The sequence below is a fragment of the Giraffa tippelskirchi genome, chromosome 4, assembly GCF_054371585.1.
Source record: "Giraffa tippelskirchi isolate mGirTip1 chromosome 4, T2T-mGirTip1v1.2.pri, whole genome shotgun sequence".
Classification (NCBI taxonomy): domain Eukaryota; kingdom Metazoa; phylum Chordata; class Mammalia; order Artiodactyla; family Giraffidae; genus Giraffa; species Giraffa tippelskirchi.
Genome location: NC_137278.1, coordinates 209440484 through 209455699, shown reverse-complemented (window position 1 = coordinate 209455699; position 15216 = coordinate 209440484). Strand labels below are relative to the sequence as shown.

General features: G+C 59.5%; 1 protein-coding gene across 1 annotated transcript in view; it reads left to right on the top strand.

Annotated features, from left to right (window-relative positions):
* Positions 1-999: 999 nt before the first annotated feature.
* CELSR1 (cadherin EGF LAG seven-pass G-type receptor 1) overlaps positions 1000-15216 on the top strand; it is a 151716-nt gene continuing 137499 nt past the window's right edge. The window contains exon 1 of the mRNA XM_081594991.1: positions 1000-4372. Within this exon, the coding sequence (XP_081451117.1) occupies positions 1222-4372 (3151 nt within the window). The 5' untranslated portion in view covers positions 1000-1221. The remainder of the gene's footprint in view (positions 4373-15216) is intronic.

Sequence of the window (15216 nt, the reverse complement as noted above, 5' to 3'; positions counted from 1 at the left end):
GGGGGCTTCGATCGCGCTCAGCCCCCGGAGAGTGGAGCCACCGCCGCACTGGTGGCCTCTGGACGAGCCCCCCCACGCCGCTCCGCCCGCCTTTCCTGGCCCGACTCCTTCGGCCCTGCCCCCAAGGGAGGCCGCTGGAGAGTGGGCCCTGCCCGCAGCCCCCGCTGCCGCTGCGCCCCCGCGTCTCCATAGCGATCCTCCCGGCGCGCACCTCCGGGCTGGCTCCCCCAGGGGCCGAACAATACGCGGCGGGGCCGGGGGCGGGGCCGGGCCGGGCCAGGGGCGGGGAGAGCGCTGGCGCTGGGGGCGCTGGCCGAGCGCACCGCCCAGGCAGCAGCCGGCCGCTGGGGTCTCGGCCGCGCGGTGCGGCCCGTCCCGCTCCGGGAGCGCAGCCCTCGTCCCGCCGCGGGCCCGCCCCGCTTCCCACGTCGCCCTGTCGAGCCCGCGCGGGAGCCACCTGGAACCACCCAGATCCGCCGCCACCGCAGGTTGATGCGCGACGCCCTCCCGGGACGCGCGGAGGAGCCATCTTGAAACCAACTTCGCAAACTTTCGCAAAGTGCTCTTGAAGTGGAAGCTGCGGGGCAGACCGGGAGCCCGGCCCCCGGTGTCCCCTCCAGGGCCCCCGGGGAGGCGGGGCGCGAGCCGCCCCGAGGGCCCGGCACCGGGCGCGCGGGAGCCGCCCCCCGGCCGCGCCGGGTGGATGCGGAGCCGCGCCGGGTGCATGGATTGTGCTCGGGCGCCGGGCTCGGGCTCCGGGCCATGGCGCCGCCGCCGCCGCCGCCGCCGCCAGTGCTGCCCGCGCTGTTGCTGCTGGCTGCGGCCGCCGCCCTACCGGCGCTGGGGCTCCGAGCGGCCGCCTGGGAGCTGCGAGTGCCCGGCGGGGCCCGCGCCTTCGCCCTCGGGCCCGGCTGGACCTATGCGCTGGACGCGGCGCACACGCCCCGGGCGCTGCGGGAACTGCTGGACGTGAGCCGCGACGGGCGGCTTGTCGGGCGGCGGCGCGGACCCGGCGCGGGGCTCCGGGGCTGCGCGCGCCTGGGGGGACGTCCGCTGCCACTGCAGGTCCGCCTGGCCGACCGCAGCGCCCAGACGGCGCTGAGCCTCCGCCTGCGGGCACGCGCGCACGGTCCCGGTTGCGGCGCCCAGCCCCGGGGCCGACGAGCTCTCGGCGCCGAGCTGCGCGCGCGGGCTGTGCTAGCCGTGCCTGGCCCCGGCGCGATGCTGTGCTTCCCGGCCCCTGGCGGCGGCGGGGCCACGCTGCACTCGGCGCTGGCCGCCTTGACTACGTTCCCCGCTTGCAGCTGCCCGCCGCGCCCCGGTTCCCGCTGCCCACGCCGCCCTGTCTGCCTGCCGCCCGGGGGCTCGGTCCGCCTGCTCCTGCTCTGTGCCCTGCGGCGCGCGGCCGGCACCGTCCGGGTGGACCTGGCGCTGGAGGCGGCCTCGGGGACGCCTTCCCCTTCGCCGTCGCCGTCGCCGTCGTCGCCAGGCCTGCCTCAGGCCGGGGCTGGTGCGGCGCGGCGGGCCCGGCGGGGCGCTGGCGGCAGCACCGCCCCGCAGTTCCAGCTGCCCAGCTACCAGGTGTCGGTGCCCGAGAACGAGCCCGCGGGCACCGCGGTCATCGAGCTGCGAGCGCACGATCCCGACGAGGGCGAGGCGGGGCGCCTGGGCTACCAGATGGAGGCGCTGTTTGATGAGCGCTCCAATGGCTACTTCCTCATCGATGCGGACACAGGCCTGGTGAGCACCGCCCGCCCGCTGGACCGCGAGACCAAGGACACGCACGTACTCAAGGTGAGTGCGGTGGACCACGGCTCGCCGCGGCGCTCCGCCGCCACCTACCTCACCGTCACGGTCAGCGACACCAACGACCACAGCCCCGTCTTCGAGCAGTCCGAGTACCGTGAGCGCGTGCGTGAGAACCTGGAGGTGGGCTACGAAGTGCTGACCATCCGCGCCACCGACGGCGACGCACCCTCCAACGCCAACATGCGCTACCGCCTGCTGGAGGGCGCGCGCGGCGTCTTCGAGATTGACGAGCGCTCGGGCGTGGTGCGCACCCGGGCGGTGGTGGACCGGGAAGAGGAGGCCAGCTACCAGCTGCTGGTGGAGGCCAACGACCAGGGCCGCAACCCGGGCCCGCTCAGTGCCACGGCCACCGTGCACATCGTGGTGGAGGACGAGAACGACAACTACCCCCAGTTCAGCGAGAAGCGCTACGTGGTCCAGGTACCAGAGGACGTGGCCGTCAACAAGCCGGTGCTGCGAGTGCAGGCCACGGATCGCGACCAGGGCCAGAACGCCGCCATCCACTACAGCATCATCAGCGGGAACCTGAAGGGGCAGTTCTACCTGCACTCGCTCAGTGGCAGCCTGGACGTGATAAACCCGCTGGACTTTGAGGCCATCCGCGAGTACACACTGCGCATCAGGGCCCAGGACGGGGGCCGGCCGCCGCTCATCAACTCCTCGGGGCTGGTCTCTGTGCAGGTGCTGGACGTGAATGACAACGCCCCCATTTTTGTGAGCAGCCCCTTTCAGGCTGCCGTGCTGGAGAACGTGCCTCTGGGCTACTCGGTCCTGCACATCCAGGCGGTGGACGCTGACGCGGGGGAGAACGCACGCCTGCGCTACCGCCTGGTGGACACGGCCTCGGTCTCCGTGGGGGGTGGCGGTGCTGGGCCCGCAGCCCCGGCTCCGGCCGCGGAGTTTCCTTTCCAGATCCACAACAGCTCGGGCTGGATCACCGTGTGCGCGGAGCTGGACCGCGAGGAGGTCGAGCACTACAGCTTCGGGGTGGAGGCGGTGGACCACGGCTCGCCGCCCATGAGCTCCTCGGCCAGCGTGTCCATCACGGTACTGGATGTCAACGACAACGACCCCGTGTTCACACAGCCGGTGTACGAGCTGCGTCTGAACGAGGACGCAGCGGTGGGGAGCAGCGTGCTGATGCTGCGGGCTCTCGACCGGGACGCCAACAGCGTGATCACCTACCAGCTGACCGGCGGCAACACGCGGAACCGCTTCGCACTCAGCAGCCAGAGCGGCGGCGGCCTCATCACGCTGGCGCTGCCGCTGGACTACAAGCAGGAGCGGCAGTACGTGCTGGCCGTCACCGCGTCCGACGGCATGCGCTCGCACACCGCGCAGGTCTTCATCAACGTCACCGACGCCAACACCCACCGGCCGGTCTTCCAGAGCTCGCACTACACGGTGAGCGTCAGCGAGGACCGGCCCGTGGGCACCTCCGTCGCCACCATCAGTGCCACCGACGAAGACACCGGAGAGAACGCGCGCATCACCTACGCGCTGGAGGACCCCGTCCCGCAGTTCTGCATCGACCCCGACAGCGGCACCGTCTACACCGTGACGGGGCTGGACTACGAGGACCAGGCAGCCTACACGCTGGCCATCACAGCTCGGGACAACGGCATCCCCCAGAAGTCCGACACCACCTCCCTGGAGATCCTTATCCTCGATGCCAACGACAACGCGCCCCGCTTCCTGCGGGATTTCTACCAGGGCTCCGTCTTTGAGGATGCACCCCCGTCCACCAGCGTCCTCCAGGTCTCTGCCACCGATCGGGACTCGGGCCCCAATGGCCGCCTGCTGTACACCTTCCAGGGCGGGGACGACGGCGATGGGGACTTCTACATTGAGCCCACGTCGGGTGTGATCCGCACCCAGCGCCGGCTGGACCGGGAGAATGTGGCGGTGTACAACCTGCGCGCCCTGGCTGTGGACCGGGGCAGCCCGGTGTCCCTTAGCGCCTCGGTGGAAATCCAGGTGACCGTCCTGGACATTAATGACAACCCCCCGGTGTTTGAGAAGGATGAGCTGGAGCTGTTTGTGGAGGAGAACAGCCCGGTGGGGTCTGTGGTGGCGAGGATTCGAGCCAGCGACCCCGACGAAGGCCCCAACGCGCAGATCATGTACCAGATTGTGGAAGGCAACGTGCCCGAGGTCTTCCAGCTGGACCTGCTGAGTGGGGACCTGCGGGCCCTGGTGGAGCTGGACTTCGAGGTGCGGCAGGAGTACGTGCTGGTGGTGCAGGCCACCTCGGCGCCCCTGGTGAGCCGGGCCACGGTGCACATCCGCCTCCTGGACCAGAACGACAACCCGCCGGTGCTGCCGGACTTCCAGATCCTCTTCAACAACTACGTCACCAACAAGTCCAACAGCTTCCCCACCGGTGTGATCGGCCGCATCCCGGCCCATGACCCCGACCTCTCGGACAGCCTCAACTACACCTTCCTGCAGGGCAACGAGCTCCAGCTGCTGCTGCTGGACCCCGCCACAGGCGAGTTGCAGCTGAGCCGGGACCTGGACAACAACCGGCCCCTGGAGGCGCTCATGGAGGTGTCTGTTTCTGGTGAGTGGCCGTAGGGGCCCCACTGGGCACCCCTCCCCCTGGGGAGCGGCAGAGAGCTGCCAGGAGCCGCCCGGCAAGCTGGGGCACCTTCGGGCAGGGCCTGGGCGGCTCTGTGGGGATCTGTGGCCTCAGGGTGGATGGTCGGATACCGCTAGCAGGAGGCAGGCCGCACGGCTGCTCTCACTGAGTTCGCTGGGAGCAGGCCTAGGCGCCTTCAAGTTCAAGACTGGGGCTTCCCAGGCTTTTCTCAGAGGACCTGGCTCCCCGAGTTGTGCTATTAAAACCTGGGCTCTGGGGTTATCTGAGTTGGCTCAGTGATGCTCTGTAGTCAGCACACGCCCTTCGGGAAAGATCAAAGGTCACTGCCCCGTGTGCCAATTAGTTCCCGGGTGGGACCGCTGGAAATTGCCGGATGGGTCCCTGAGTCACCCTCTAGGACGGCTGGAGTTAGCTGCCTTCGTCTCTCCTTTCTGTCTCCTCCAGATAATAACAGGCGGGCTTCTGTGTGCTTGCCCCTGTGGGAGCACTTTGAAAACGTAGCCTCATTTGATCTTGGCTTGTGCTCCTGGACAGGGGCTTGTAATTTGGGCGTTACTGAGAGGCCTGCCCGGGTTGGCCGTGGAGCCAGTGTGGGAACCCTGCCTGCCCGCTCTGGGGCTGGAGGGATGGTGTCCCGGCTCAGCCAGCCCGACCCAGGCGGGCAAGGGTGCCCTCCATGCTGCTGAACCCCCAGAGACAAGCAGGGTGGTGGGGCAGAGAGGAGGGCAGATAGAAGGACAAGGAAGAGAGAAGGGGAGTGGGGTGGGGAGGACAGTCAAGAAACCCCAGGTGGCTCCTGCAGGCCCGTGACCCTAACTAGGAGGTGAGACCGTCATCAGGAATGGCTGGGATCTGTGCAGTTGAGTCAGTATTTCAGATGAGTTGTTTAAAAAATAAATTATTATAATGCAGCATACCCCTGGAAGAATTAGCAAGTTACTTCTCTGATTTATTTTGTTTCCACATTTTGCTATAATTCTTCATACACCGAGGATTGTGTTGCATGCAGGTTCCAGTTGTTTGCTTATAAAGTCTGGAATTTACAGGTCCGGTTTGGAGGCAGTGCAGTGCTGCGACATTGATTTTGGCAGCCTAGTCTGCCCGCAGGTGAATATTGTGTGTTTTGTGAAGTTGTGAATGTGTGTAGAGACTATGGAATAGAGCTTTAAGGAGAACTGTCAATCAGGGTTATGGATTTTCCGAGCAACAATAATTTTTTTAAAAAGTCTCTCTCACAAATTTCCACTTTCATTTTCTTATTTTTTTTCCTGTACTGCTCTATCTGCTAGGTAGAGCAGAGTGGAAAATTCAGCCTATATAAAAGTGACTTGGCAACATCATAGGGTTTTGAACTTACATGGGGCATGGTGCTTCTGTGGGAACTGGAGCTTGCTGGGAGCAAGGGGGTTTGTGTCCAAAGCATCAGGAATGTGGCTCTCCCTGGCCCGCGATGCCTGGTCAAAGGGTTTAGGATGGATTTCCCTCAAAAGAGGGCTGTCTTGTCTACCAGGTGGGCCCACGGCTAGGACCACAGTTGAAGGTACGCTGGGCGCTCCATGCTGCGTAGTGACCAGCCCAGTGGTCCAGCTCTGGGCTCTGAAGCCCCCGTGATACACCTGGCGTCTGTCAGGCCCTGGGGCCTCATGTCCACCCTCCGAGATGGTGATGATCACCTGGAGCCAGATTTCAAGCAGCTTTGTGAACTCTTCTTACATCATGCTGTGCCCATTATGCAGATGAAGAGGCTGAGATTCAGAGGTGTGAGGTCACTTCCTTGGGGTTGGCTGCTGAGCAGGAGCGACAGACATCCCACCGAGATCAAACACTCCCCTCTCTTACCCGAGAGAGAGACAAGAGACGTTGTGAGGAATAGTTGCTGCGGTGAATTGCTGCAATGCCCTGGTTTGAAGTAGACTTGTGAGACTTTCCTGACCGTCCAGTGGTTAAGACTGCTTACTTCCAGGGCGGGGGGCGCAGGTTCAGTCCTTGGTCGGGGAACTAAGAACCCACATGCCTCGGGATGCAGCCAAAGAATAAAAGAAATAATAATGAAGTAGGCACCCTGGGATCCTACACAGCCCTCCAGCCATTTGACAACTAGTTAATGCTTTGAAGAACAACATACTAGAAACTATAAAAAACCAACAGCACAGCTATGTGTAGAAACAGAGTTAACCGGAGTGGGATTCTTAGGTTTTCTTTCTTTTTTAAGAAACAATGGGAAAGCTGTGCTTTCAAACTCCTGTGCTATTTTCGTTGAAGTGTTCCTGGCTTCTCTGGGTTTACAGCCTTACCCTACAGCTTCTAGCGCCCTGGAGCTGGAGTTATTAGTAGCTTATAACCTGGAATTATTACTGCCCTGGAGCTGCTGTCAAGAGAGCCCAGCCATCCACTAGGTTTTGTGGGAGCCCTGGAGGATGGGCTGGCTGCCTCCAGCAGAGGAGCCCGCTGGGAAGGTGCACAGGATTGGGCGGGGAGAGCGGGTATGTGGTGCCCAAGATGGACACGCTTGGGAGGAGGCCAGCTCCTTGTGCCTGGATGGAGGTCTTAGTGCGATCTGGGTGCAGATATCATTGATGGTTTTGTGTAGCCCGCCAAGGACAAAACACAGATGTTCTCTGAATTCTGAATATCGTCACTTTCAAATCTCCACCATTTTTAGAAAGCATCCGGTGATACACGGTGTTAGTTTTACACGTGACGGTTTTTGAATGAGATTTAGCATTCGGTGGGAGGGGAGCCATCAAATTCCGAGAGATGGTGGAGGACAGGGAAGCCTGGTGTGCTGCAGCCCATGGGGTCGCAAAGGGTTGGACATGACCGAGCCACAGAACAACAAGGGGAGCCACTGTTGTGATTTTCAAAGCAGCGTGGCCGACGCAACAGGACTGTCGCACGTGGAGTCCCTTGGGTAGTTTTCCTAGATGCTGGTCATTTAGTGACACGGATGTTTTAAATTCCACCTGAGCACGTGTGTGCCTGTGGGTGTCAAGGCATGAGCCACAGGTTACAGAGCACCGCTGGGTGGAAAGTGACCCTGTGCTTGTGGACGTGTAGGCCTTTGGGGTGGTAAGGGCATCGTTGGTAAAAGTGGTCGGGCCGTGAATCATTCAGAGGTGTCAGCAAATCTCAAAAGTTTTGAAACTACGAGACTGAATAACCTTTACCCGCTGACTTTGGTGGGGAGCCGATGGGATAAAGTCGTCTAGGCTTGATAAAGGTTTAAAATGTGTTTGCTGAGTTAAATCCAGGATATCACAGGGACAACGACTGCCAACAAGGAAATAGCAAGGTGGGCATCGTACCAGGTGGCGTCTGGAGGCAAGCATTATGTTTCCTTTCTGCTTCTCGCCGTGTGGAAAAGGATCAGACCAGCTTAACCACGTCAGTTGTCGAGCTAGATTCTCCGGTGACATAACCGGCCCTGGAAGACTTAGGCACATGGGGAAGCAGTTAACCGTCTCGGGGCTTCGGTAGCTCTGGAGGTAGTCACCTGTTAATGTCTTTACTTTCAGAAACACTGTCTCAGAAACAAGGGACTGTTTGTTTATTGAGCACCTACTGTGTGCTGGGCCTACTGTGTGCCCGGGCCTGAGCGGGAGGTTGGGTGGGGACAGTGGGTAAACAGCGAAGTGAATGCGAGGGGAGGGTGGGCTGGGGACGCCCCTATAGCACAGTGAGGGTGATGCGCCTTCCTGGCGGGGGTGGGGGCGAGTGGGGCGCGTCTCCCCCTACCCTGAACTGCTGTTGGGAACAGGGCTCCTGGGTGAGCACGGTGCATGGGGGGGATTCGGGAGGTTCCACGGTCAGATGTGGGAGTGAGGGTGGGTTGATCAGCCGACTTGCCCCTCCTGCTGGGACACCCCCCACTAGCCTCCTCCCCCCGCCGCCCCTGACCTCACACTGCCCATCTGAGCCCAAGGCCTGCTCCTGCAGCAGCCTCATCCACGGAAGGCATCCCTCACACAGGCTGAACCCGCCTCCAGGGCCTCTGGCTTGGGCTGCTAGCGCTGGGATTTGAACCTGGGGCGGCGGCTCCCGGGCTGTGCTTTTGGGAACGTGCAGATGAAGCAGGGTGAGGAGGTGTGTGCAGGGGGGCCAGACCCTGTGGACCCTGTGTGGCTGGACCTCTTAGACGTGGTCATGAAGATGGTGGGACGTGTGGGTTTGGGCTGGGAGAGCAGCTGGGGTCACAGCTGGGGTCACAGCTGGGGTCACAGCTGGGGTCACAGCCAGAGGTGGGCTGCACAGCCTCGGGGGTGACACTCTGGACCGGCACGGCTGCGGGTGGTCAGTGACCCATCGACAGGGCCCTTGGACAGCTGTGATGGGGACGGGGCCAGGTCCAGCCTGGGGGCGCAGGGGTCTGGCCTGAGCGGCCTGTCAGGCAGGCTGGACCTGCCTGAGAACTGGAGCTGGAATAACCACCCGCGGGAGGAAAGAAATCAAGGGTGCCAGCCGGGGGGCTGAGGCAGAGCGAGCGTCTGAAGGCGGTCAGCAGTGGTCGATGCCTTTTGGTGTCCAGGGGGCCTCGGGACAAGTCACTCTGGGTTGGCCAAGAGGAGGTCCTTTGTGGTCTCCCTGAGAGCCAGCGTGGAGAGGGGCTTGCAGAGTGGAAGACTGGGTCACCGGGCACCGGGAGACTCAGAGGGAAGGTGGGATGGCCGTGGGGATGCGGGTGGAGCCGAGGGTGGAGAGGGGTCGATGAGTTAATGTGTTTCGCCCTCCTGGTACTCCACCCGCCGGTGCGGGCCCCTTTGGGGAGCAGTGGACTGGACCAGGGTGGGGATCAGCTTCAGGGGCAGTTGTGGACCTGCTGCTGCCGAGCCGCGTGCACCAGGGGCTGCAGGAGTGGGCAGGGATGGGCGCCTCTGCGTCTGCTTGAGGACGTGATGCAGGAGCAGGTGAACCCGGCTTCCCCGTCTCTGCGCTGCCCGCCCGGTGACCCGAGGTCTCCATCCAGCCCCACCAGGGTGACAGAGAGACGGCTTTTTTTAAATCTGGGAAAAGTCGCGGCCACACAAGCCCCTGGGAAGGAGGGGACGGCTGAAGTCACGTCAGGAAAGGTGACTGGTGCTGGTGACCTGCTGACGCCGTGGAAAGTCCGCTGTGGGCTGGGTGGATGCACGCACACACCTGCCCACCGGGACACCGGCGGGCAGAAACCCGCGGAGGAGCCAGGTGGGTGGGTGCTGGCCCCCCCCACCCCCGTAGCAGAGGCTGTGCCCCGGGACGTGTGGTGTGGCTGGGACCACAGGGCCTGCATCTCCGCCAGCACTTACGTGCTGCCAACGGAAGTCGATTTATTTTATCATGTGGGGCCGAGAGTGCAGAGCGTGTTCCCAGGTTCGGCTTGATTCTTTTCAGCTCACAGCCCTGGGGGAAATAGTTTTGGTTTTTTCTTCTTCTGTAACCTGAACATGTAGACTCTCCTGCGAGCCCTCTCTGAACGGTGGGTGGAGGGGGATGGTAAAGAACCCTCTTCCTTCTGCGTGTTTGGTTTGGACGGGTAACCGTGGTAACCTGAGGAACCGCGGGCTGGGGACCCAGCTTGTGGTGACAGAGGGAATAACATTGCTGAGGATGACGGGGCGCCCTCGGCTTTGCCCCGCGGGCCTGAGGCTCGGCACACAGTAGGCACTCAGCAAACCCGTGGTCCCGGGGGAGGGGCGGGGGCACTGGTGCAGCAGTGGCACATCCCCCCCCACATTGCGCTTTCAGTGTCCTGTGCTCGCCTGGAGGCTTGGCCCCAGGGGGACGGAATGGGAGGAGGGCTCCAGTGTCTGGATTCTCCTGCTTTTGCTTCAGGTAAGAACTTGTGGCTCCCTGGCTAATCAGGGCACCTTTTAGGGAGTGAACATTCCGGAGCTGGGAAAAGCCCAATGCCAGGCTTTTTCATCCTCATCATTCTGTCCCAAGTCTCCCAATGTCCTGGATGGAGGTGGTGGTTTTTTCTTAAACACAGACACACATGTATACACACACACGTACACACACGCATGCATGCACACACATGGATACACATGTACACACAGGCACACGTGTACACACACATACCTAGGCACACACACAGAGAGACACACATGTACACACATATATGCAATGCACACACGTACACACACACATGCACACACGGCACACATATACACATGCATACAGACACGTGCGCATACACGTGTGTACACAGCACACAACTACACATGTACACACTCCCATGCACACACACATGTACATGCGTATATACTTGTGTACATGATGCACGCACATACACACATGTACGCACACATATGACATGCACACACGGCACACTTATACACATGCACACAGACACATGCGCACACACACTTGTACACAACACACACCTACACATGTACACACACCCATTACACACACCCATGCACACAGACATGTGCACACATGTGTACACTTGTGTACGCGATGCACACACATACACACATGTACGCACACTTACATACGTACACACACAATCTAAACAACTCCTTTGAAGGCAAACTGTAGAATCACCTTTCCTTCAGGCAGCCCACGCTGTGTTTTCCACTTTGCTCTCATGTGGACGCATGGGGGCCCACACAGGGCGTCCCTCATAACTGGAGGCTTGTGCAGGGGCTTGGGAGGGGACAGAGGATGGGGACTCCGTGCAAGGGCGTCATTCTAGCCCTTGGCTGGCATACATCACGATGTCGGGTCCACAGTGCCTGGGAGGTGGGCAGCCGAGGCTGTGGGGACCAGCCTTGTGGCTACCTTTCCACAAGCTTTTCCATCGGCACTGCTAGGATAGGTGAACCTCAGGTGAGCAGATGAGCTGTGTACCTCCTCCATGAATCTTGTGGGTGAGGCCATGGTCCCTCCATTTTCTAGGCGGGAACGTGAGATGAGCTGTCCTGCCCTTCACCTGTTGTCGTGTTTCTGCTGAAAGTGTGGGTGCTCCCAGGCCCCTGTGAGGCTTGTGCCAGCTCTGGGGAGCTGGGGGCTTGTGGGCCTCCCTGAACTGTTCCCCTCCCTGGCCGTCCCCGCTGGCCCCCTACCTCCTCTCTGCTGTGACTTCGTGGTCAGGGGTCAGTGCCTGGCCCCGAGGACCAGGAGGCCTGCAGTGCAGGAGGAGGCTGGCCTCAGAGCTGGACCGGGTGTCCGGGGTGGTCCCATGAGAGCACGGTCACCACCGTTGCGGTTTGCATGCCTGGGCCCTGCCCACATCATCTCGCTCGGATCTCAGAGAATCCCCATTACACAGCAGAGAGACTGAGGCCGGCAAGCTGGTTGTGTTGGGAAGGGCCAGGCCCAGACCCTGGGGTCCAAGTGCTTTAACCACTGTGCTGACCACCTCCTTTGATCTCCACTTTTGGCCAGCAGCTAAGCCCTGGAAGGGGGAGTGAAGGCTAGGGGACTCCGAGGCTGGAAGCTCAGTGTGAGTGACCCCATTGTCCAGGAGAGGAGGGCTGAGGGGCATGTGTGCACCATGCTTAGCTGTGTGGGAGCACTCCCTTGCCGCTTGGGTGAGCAGGGTGGGGAGCTGTCCCTGAGCCTCTATGGGGTCTCCTGTGGTGGAGCCACATCATTGGAAATTGTGGAGTGCAGGACTGGTGTGCTCCGGGTGCAGGCAGGACCCAGGGCTGGTGCGGGGGTCAGAGCCTCAGGCAGGAGAGGTGGACACCGATGAGGAGCCCGCATCCAGCAGCTGTCTGCTGGGCCCTGGGAGCACAGGTTCTGCAGGTCAGGGAGCCCCCCACCTGCCTTCCCTTCCTCCATCTGTCAACCAAAACTTTTCTTTCTTTTCTAAAAGTCTGTTTTTACTGCCGGTTCTGTATTTTTCTTATCTTTTCAGGATTTTAAAAATACCTAATCTAAATGACACTTGGTTAAGGTAAACTGGCAGCAAGTTGTGTAAACAAAGCCGTGCTCTGTAAGCATTTGGAGATAAGAGCCCTCTTGCAGGGTAATAAATTTTCATCAGTGAGCTGATGGTCGCAGGGCTGTTTCCATGAAGTGCGGTAGTTCAGCGGCTATGCGGCCCCGCGGTGGAGATGGCCGCGTGCATCCACCGTCCCAGCAACTGTCCTTTTTGGTGCTGTGACCCGACTCTGGTGTTGAGATGGCACAAGGCTTCACGGGGCAGCAGACAGGTGCTGATTTATGACGCTAGTTGGGCCGCCCTCTCAGGGCCCACATTGCCGCGGAGACAGAGGGCGGGCGGGGTTGGTCATTGCCCAGGACCCCCGCTCCCGATCCCTACCCTGTGTCCTTGTAGAAATGAAGGATCGGAAGAACAGCAATACAGCATGAGCTGTGGCTTGGGAAACTTTTCTCTCTTGTCATGAACCTTGCACATGCTAAGAAATGATCACATTTAAAAGTGGTTACGAAATATTTTCATAACCTGTATCTGATGAGGGATTACTATCCAGAATGTATTAAGCACTCTAGCAACTCAACATCAGAGAAACAAACAACCAGATTAACAAGTTGGCAAAGGGCTTGATGGATACTTCTCCCAAGAAGAGACAGATGGTCCACAGGCACGGGGAAAGATGCTCAACATCACTGATTACTAGGAAAACGCAGATCAGAGCCACAGTGGGACTCCGCCTCCCACCTTTAGGATGACCATTGTGAAAACAAAGCAAAACAGAAAATACCAATTGTTGGCGAGAACATGGAGAAATCAGAACACTTGTGCACTGCTGCGAATGTAAAATGGTGCAGCTGCTGCAGAAAACAGTGTGGTAGGTAGTTCCTCAATTGCTATAGAATCCAGGAATTCCACTTTTGGGTACCCACCCAAAAGAAGTGGAAGCAAGAACTCAAACAGATATTTGTATGCCCATGTTCACAGCAGCATGATTCACAATAACCAAAGGTGGACGCAACCCAGGTGTCCTTTGGTGGATGAACGGATAGGCGAAAGTGGCCTGTACACACCATGGAATATTATTCAGCCTTAAGATGGAAGGAGAGTCTGAAACAGGCTACCACATGGATGCGCCTTGAGAGCATTGTGCTCAGTGAAATAAGCCAGACACAAAGGACCAGCTTTTTTGTAGGAGTATATGAGACTCCTAAGGTGTTCAAATACACAGAGATAAAAAGTAGGGGCTTCCTTGGTAGTCCAGTGGCTAAGACTCCCTATGCAGGGCGTCCAGGTTCGACCCCTGATTAGGGAACTAGATTCCATATGCCACAACTAAGGAGCCCACATCCTGGCAAAAAGAAAAAAAAAGATGCTGTGTGGTGCAACTAAGACCCAGCATAGCCAAATAAATTTAATACTTTTTTTTTTTTTTTTTTTTTAAGAATGACCATTACCAAGACTGGGAGAGAGGGATTGGGGGCAGTTGTGTGATGGGTATAAAGTTTCAGTTTTGCAAGATGAACCCTGGAAATGGATGGTGCTGATGGTTGCACAATAATGTGAATATACTTAGTGCCTCTGAGCTGTAGATTTAAAATGAGTAAAACATTAAAATTTGTGTGTGCATGCATGCTAAAGTTGCTTCAGTCGTGTCTGACTCTTTGTTGCGCTATGGACTGTAGCCTGCCAGGCTCCTCTGTCCATGGGATTCTCCAGGCAAGACTACTGGAGTGGGTTGCCATGCCCTACTCCGGAGGATCGTCTCAACCCAGGAACTGAATACAGATCTCCTGCATTGCAGGCAGAGTCTTTACTGCTGAGCTACCGGGGAAGCCCAAATTTTACGTATATCTTACCATAACTTTTTTTTAAAATGCCACAAAGCAAAATTATTCTGGTCACTCAGGTGCTGGCCAGATGGGAGCCGGTGCCTCTGTCCTGTGGTCCCCCCGCCCCGAGGGCGGCGCCCTGGTCCGTTTTGTCGCGTCGTGGGTCCTGACAGCATCCAGATGAACCCTGCAGAGCCTGGGTCTCTCATTCTGCGAGTTCCTGAACTCTTAACCTCTGTCTTGTAAACAGCAAAAGGGGCAGATATAGTCATATAATTTTGCGTCTGGCACGGGTAAAATCTCTTTGATGTTTAACTATATATTAAAAGCCTCAAAGATGACCGTGGACCTTGCCTTTAAGGCTCAGGGTAAGGAGAAGGGTGCTCCGTCCCTGGGTGCCCAGGTGTCCCCAGGGGAGAAGGGCAGCTCGGGGCTAGGAATCCATACCAGAGGCCGGTGGCTTGGGGGGGAGACCAGCAGAGGGCTGGAGACACTGCTGCCCCTCCTGCCTGTGGGGGGCTCTGCTCTGCCCAGCCCTACCCTGTCCCTTGGCCCTGTCCCCCATCAGGACCGAGTTTTGGGTTCAACACAGCTTGGCACGTGTGCTGTTCCAGGCATACCTGGTTGGCATTCTGACACATCTAAGCAATTAGATGTGATCTCTTCCCCATTTTTATGGGAGGTGACATTTACGTAGCATAAAGAAACCATTACAAAGTGTACGCTTCCATGGCGTTTGGTACATTCATGATGTAGGCAGCCACCACCGTGACTTTCCAGAGAGGTGCTGGTCCGAGGAAGAGGTTCTGGGCTCTTCCACGAACCGCCTCCCCCGGGAAGGGCCCTCGATGTGGGGTCTCCGGGGAGACCCCTGGGTCAGGACGAGACCCCCATAGGCACGGATCTCAGGAGTCACGGAGGGAGCACAGTGGTGAATATTGTAGGTTGTAGGGTGGGGCGGTGGGGCAAGGCTTCTCGGGAAGGTCAGAAGTGAGCTGGAGCTTGGGCAGGTCCAGCTGATGGGGGCTCTGGGGGCTGAGGGGTGGAGGGACAGTGACTAGTCTCAGGGAAGGGCTTGGAAGCTGCCGCATCATGGGGATTGAGGAGCA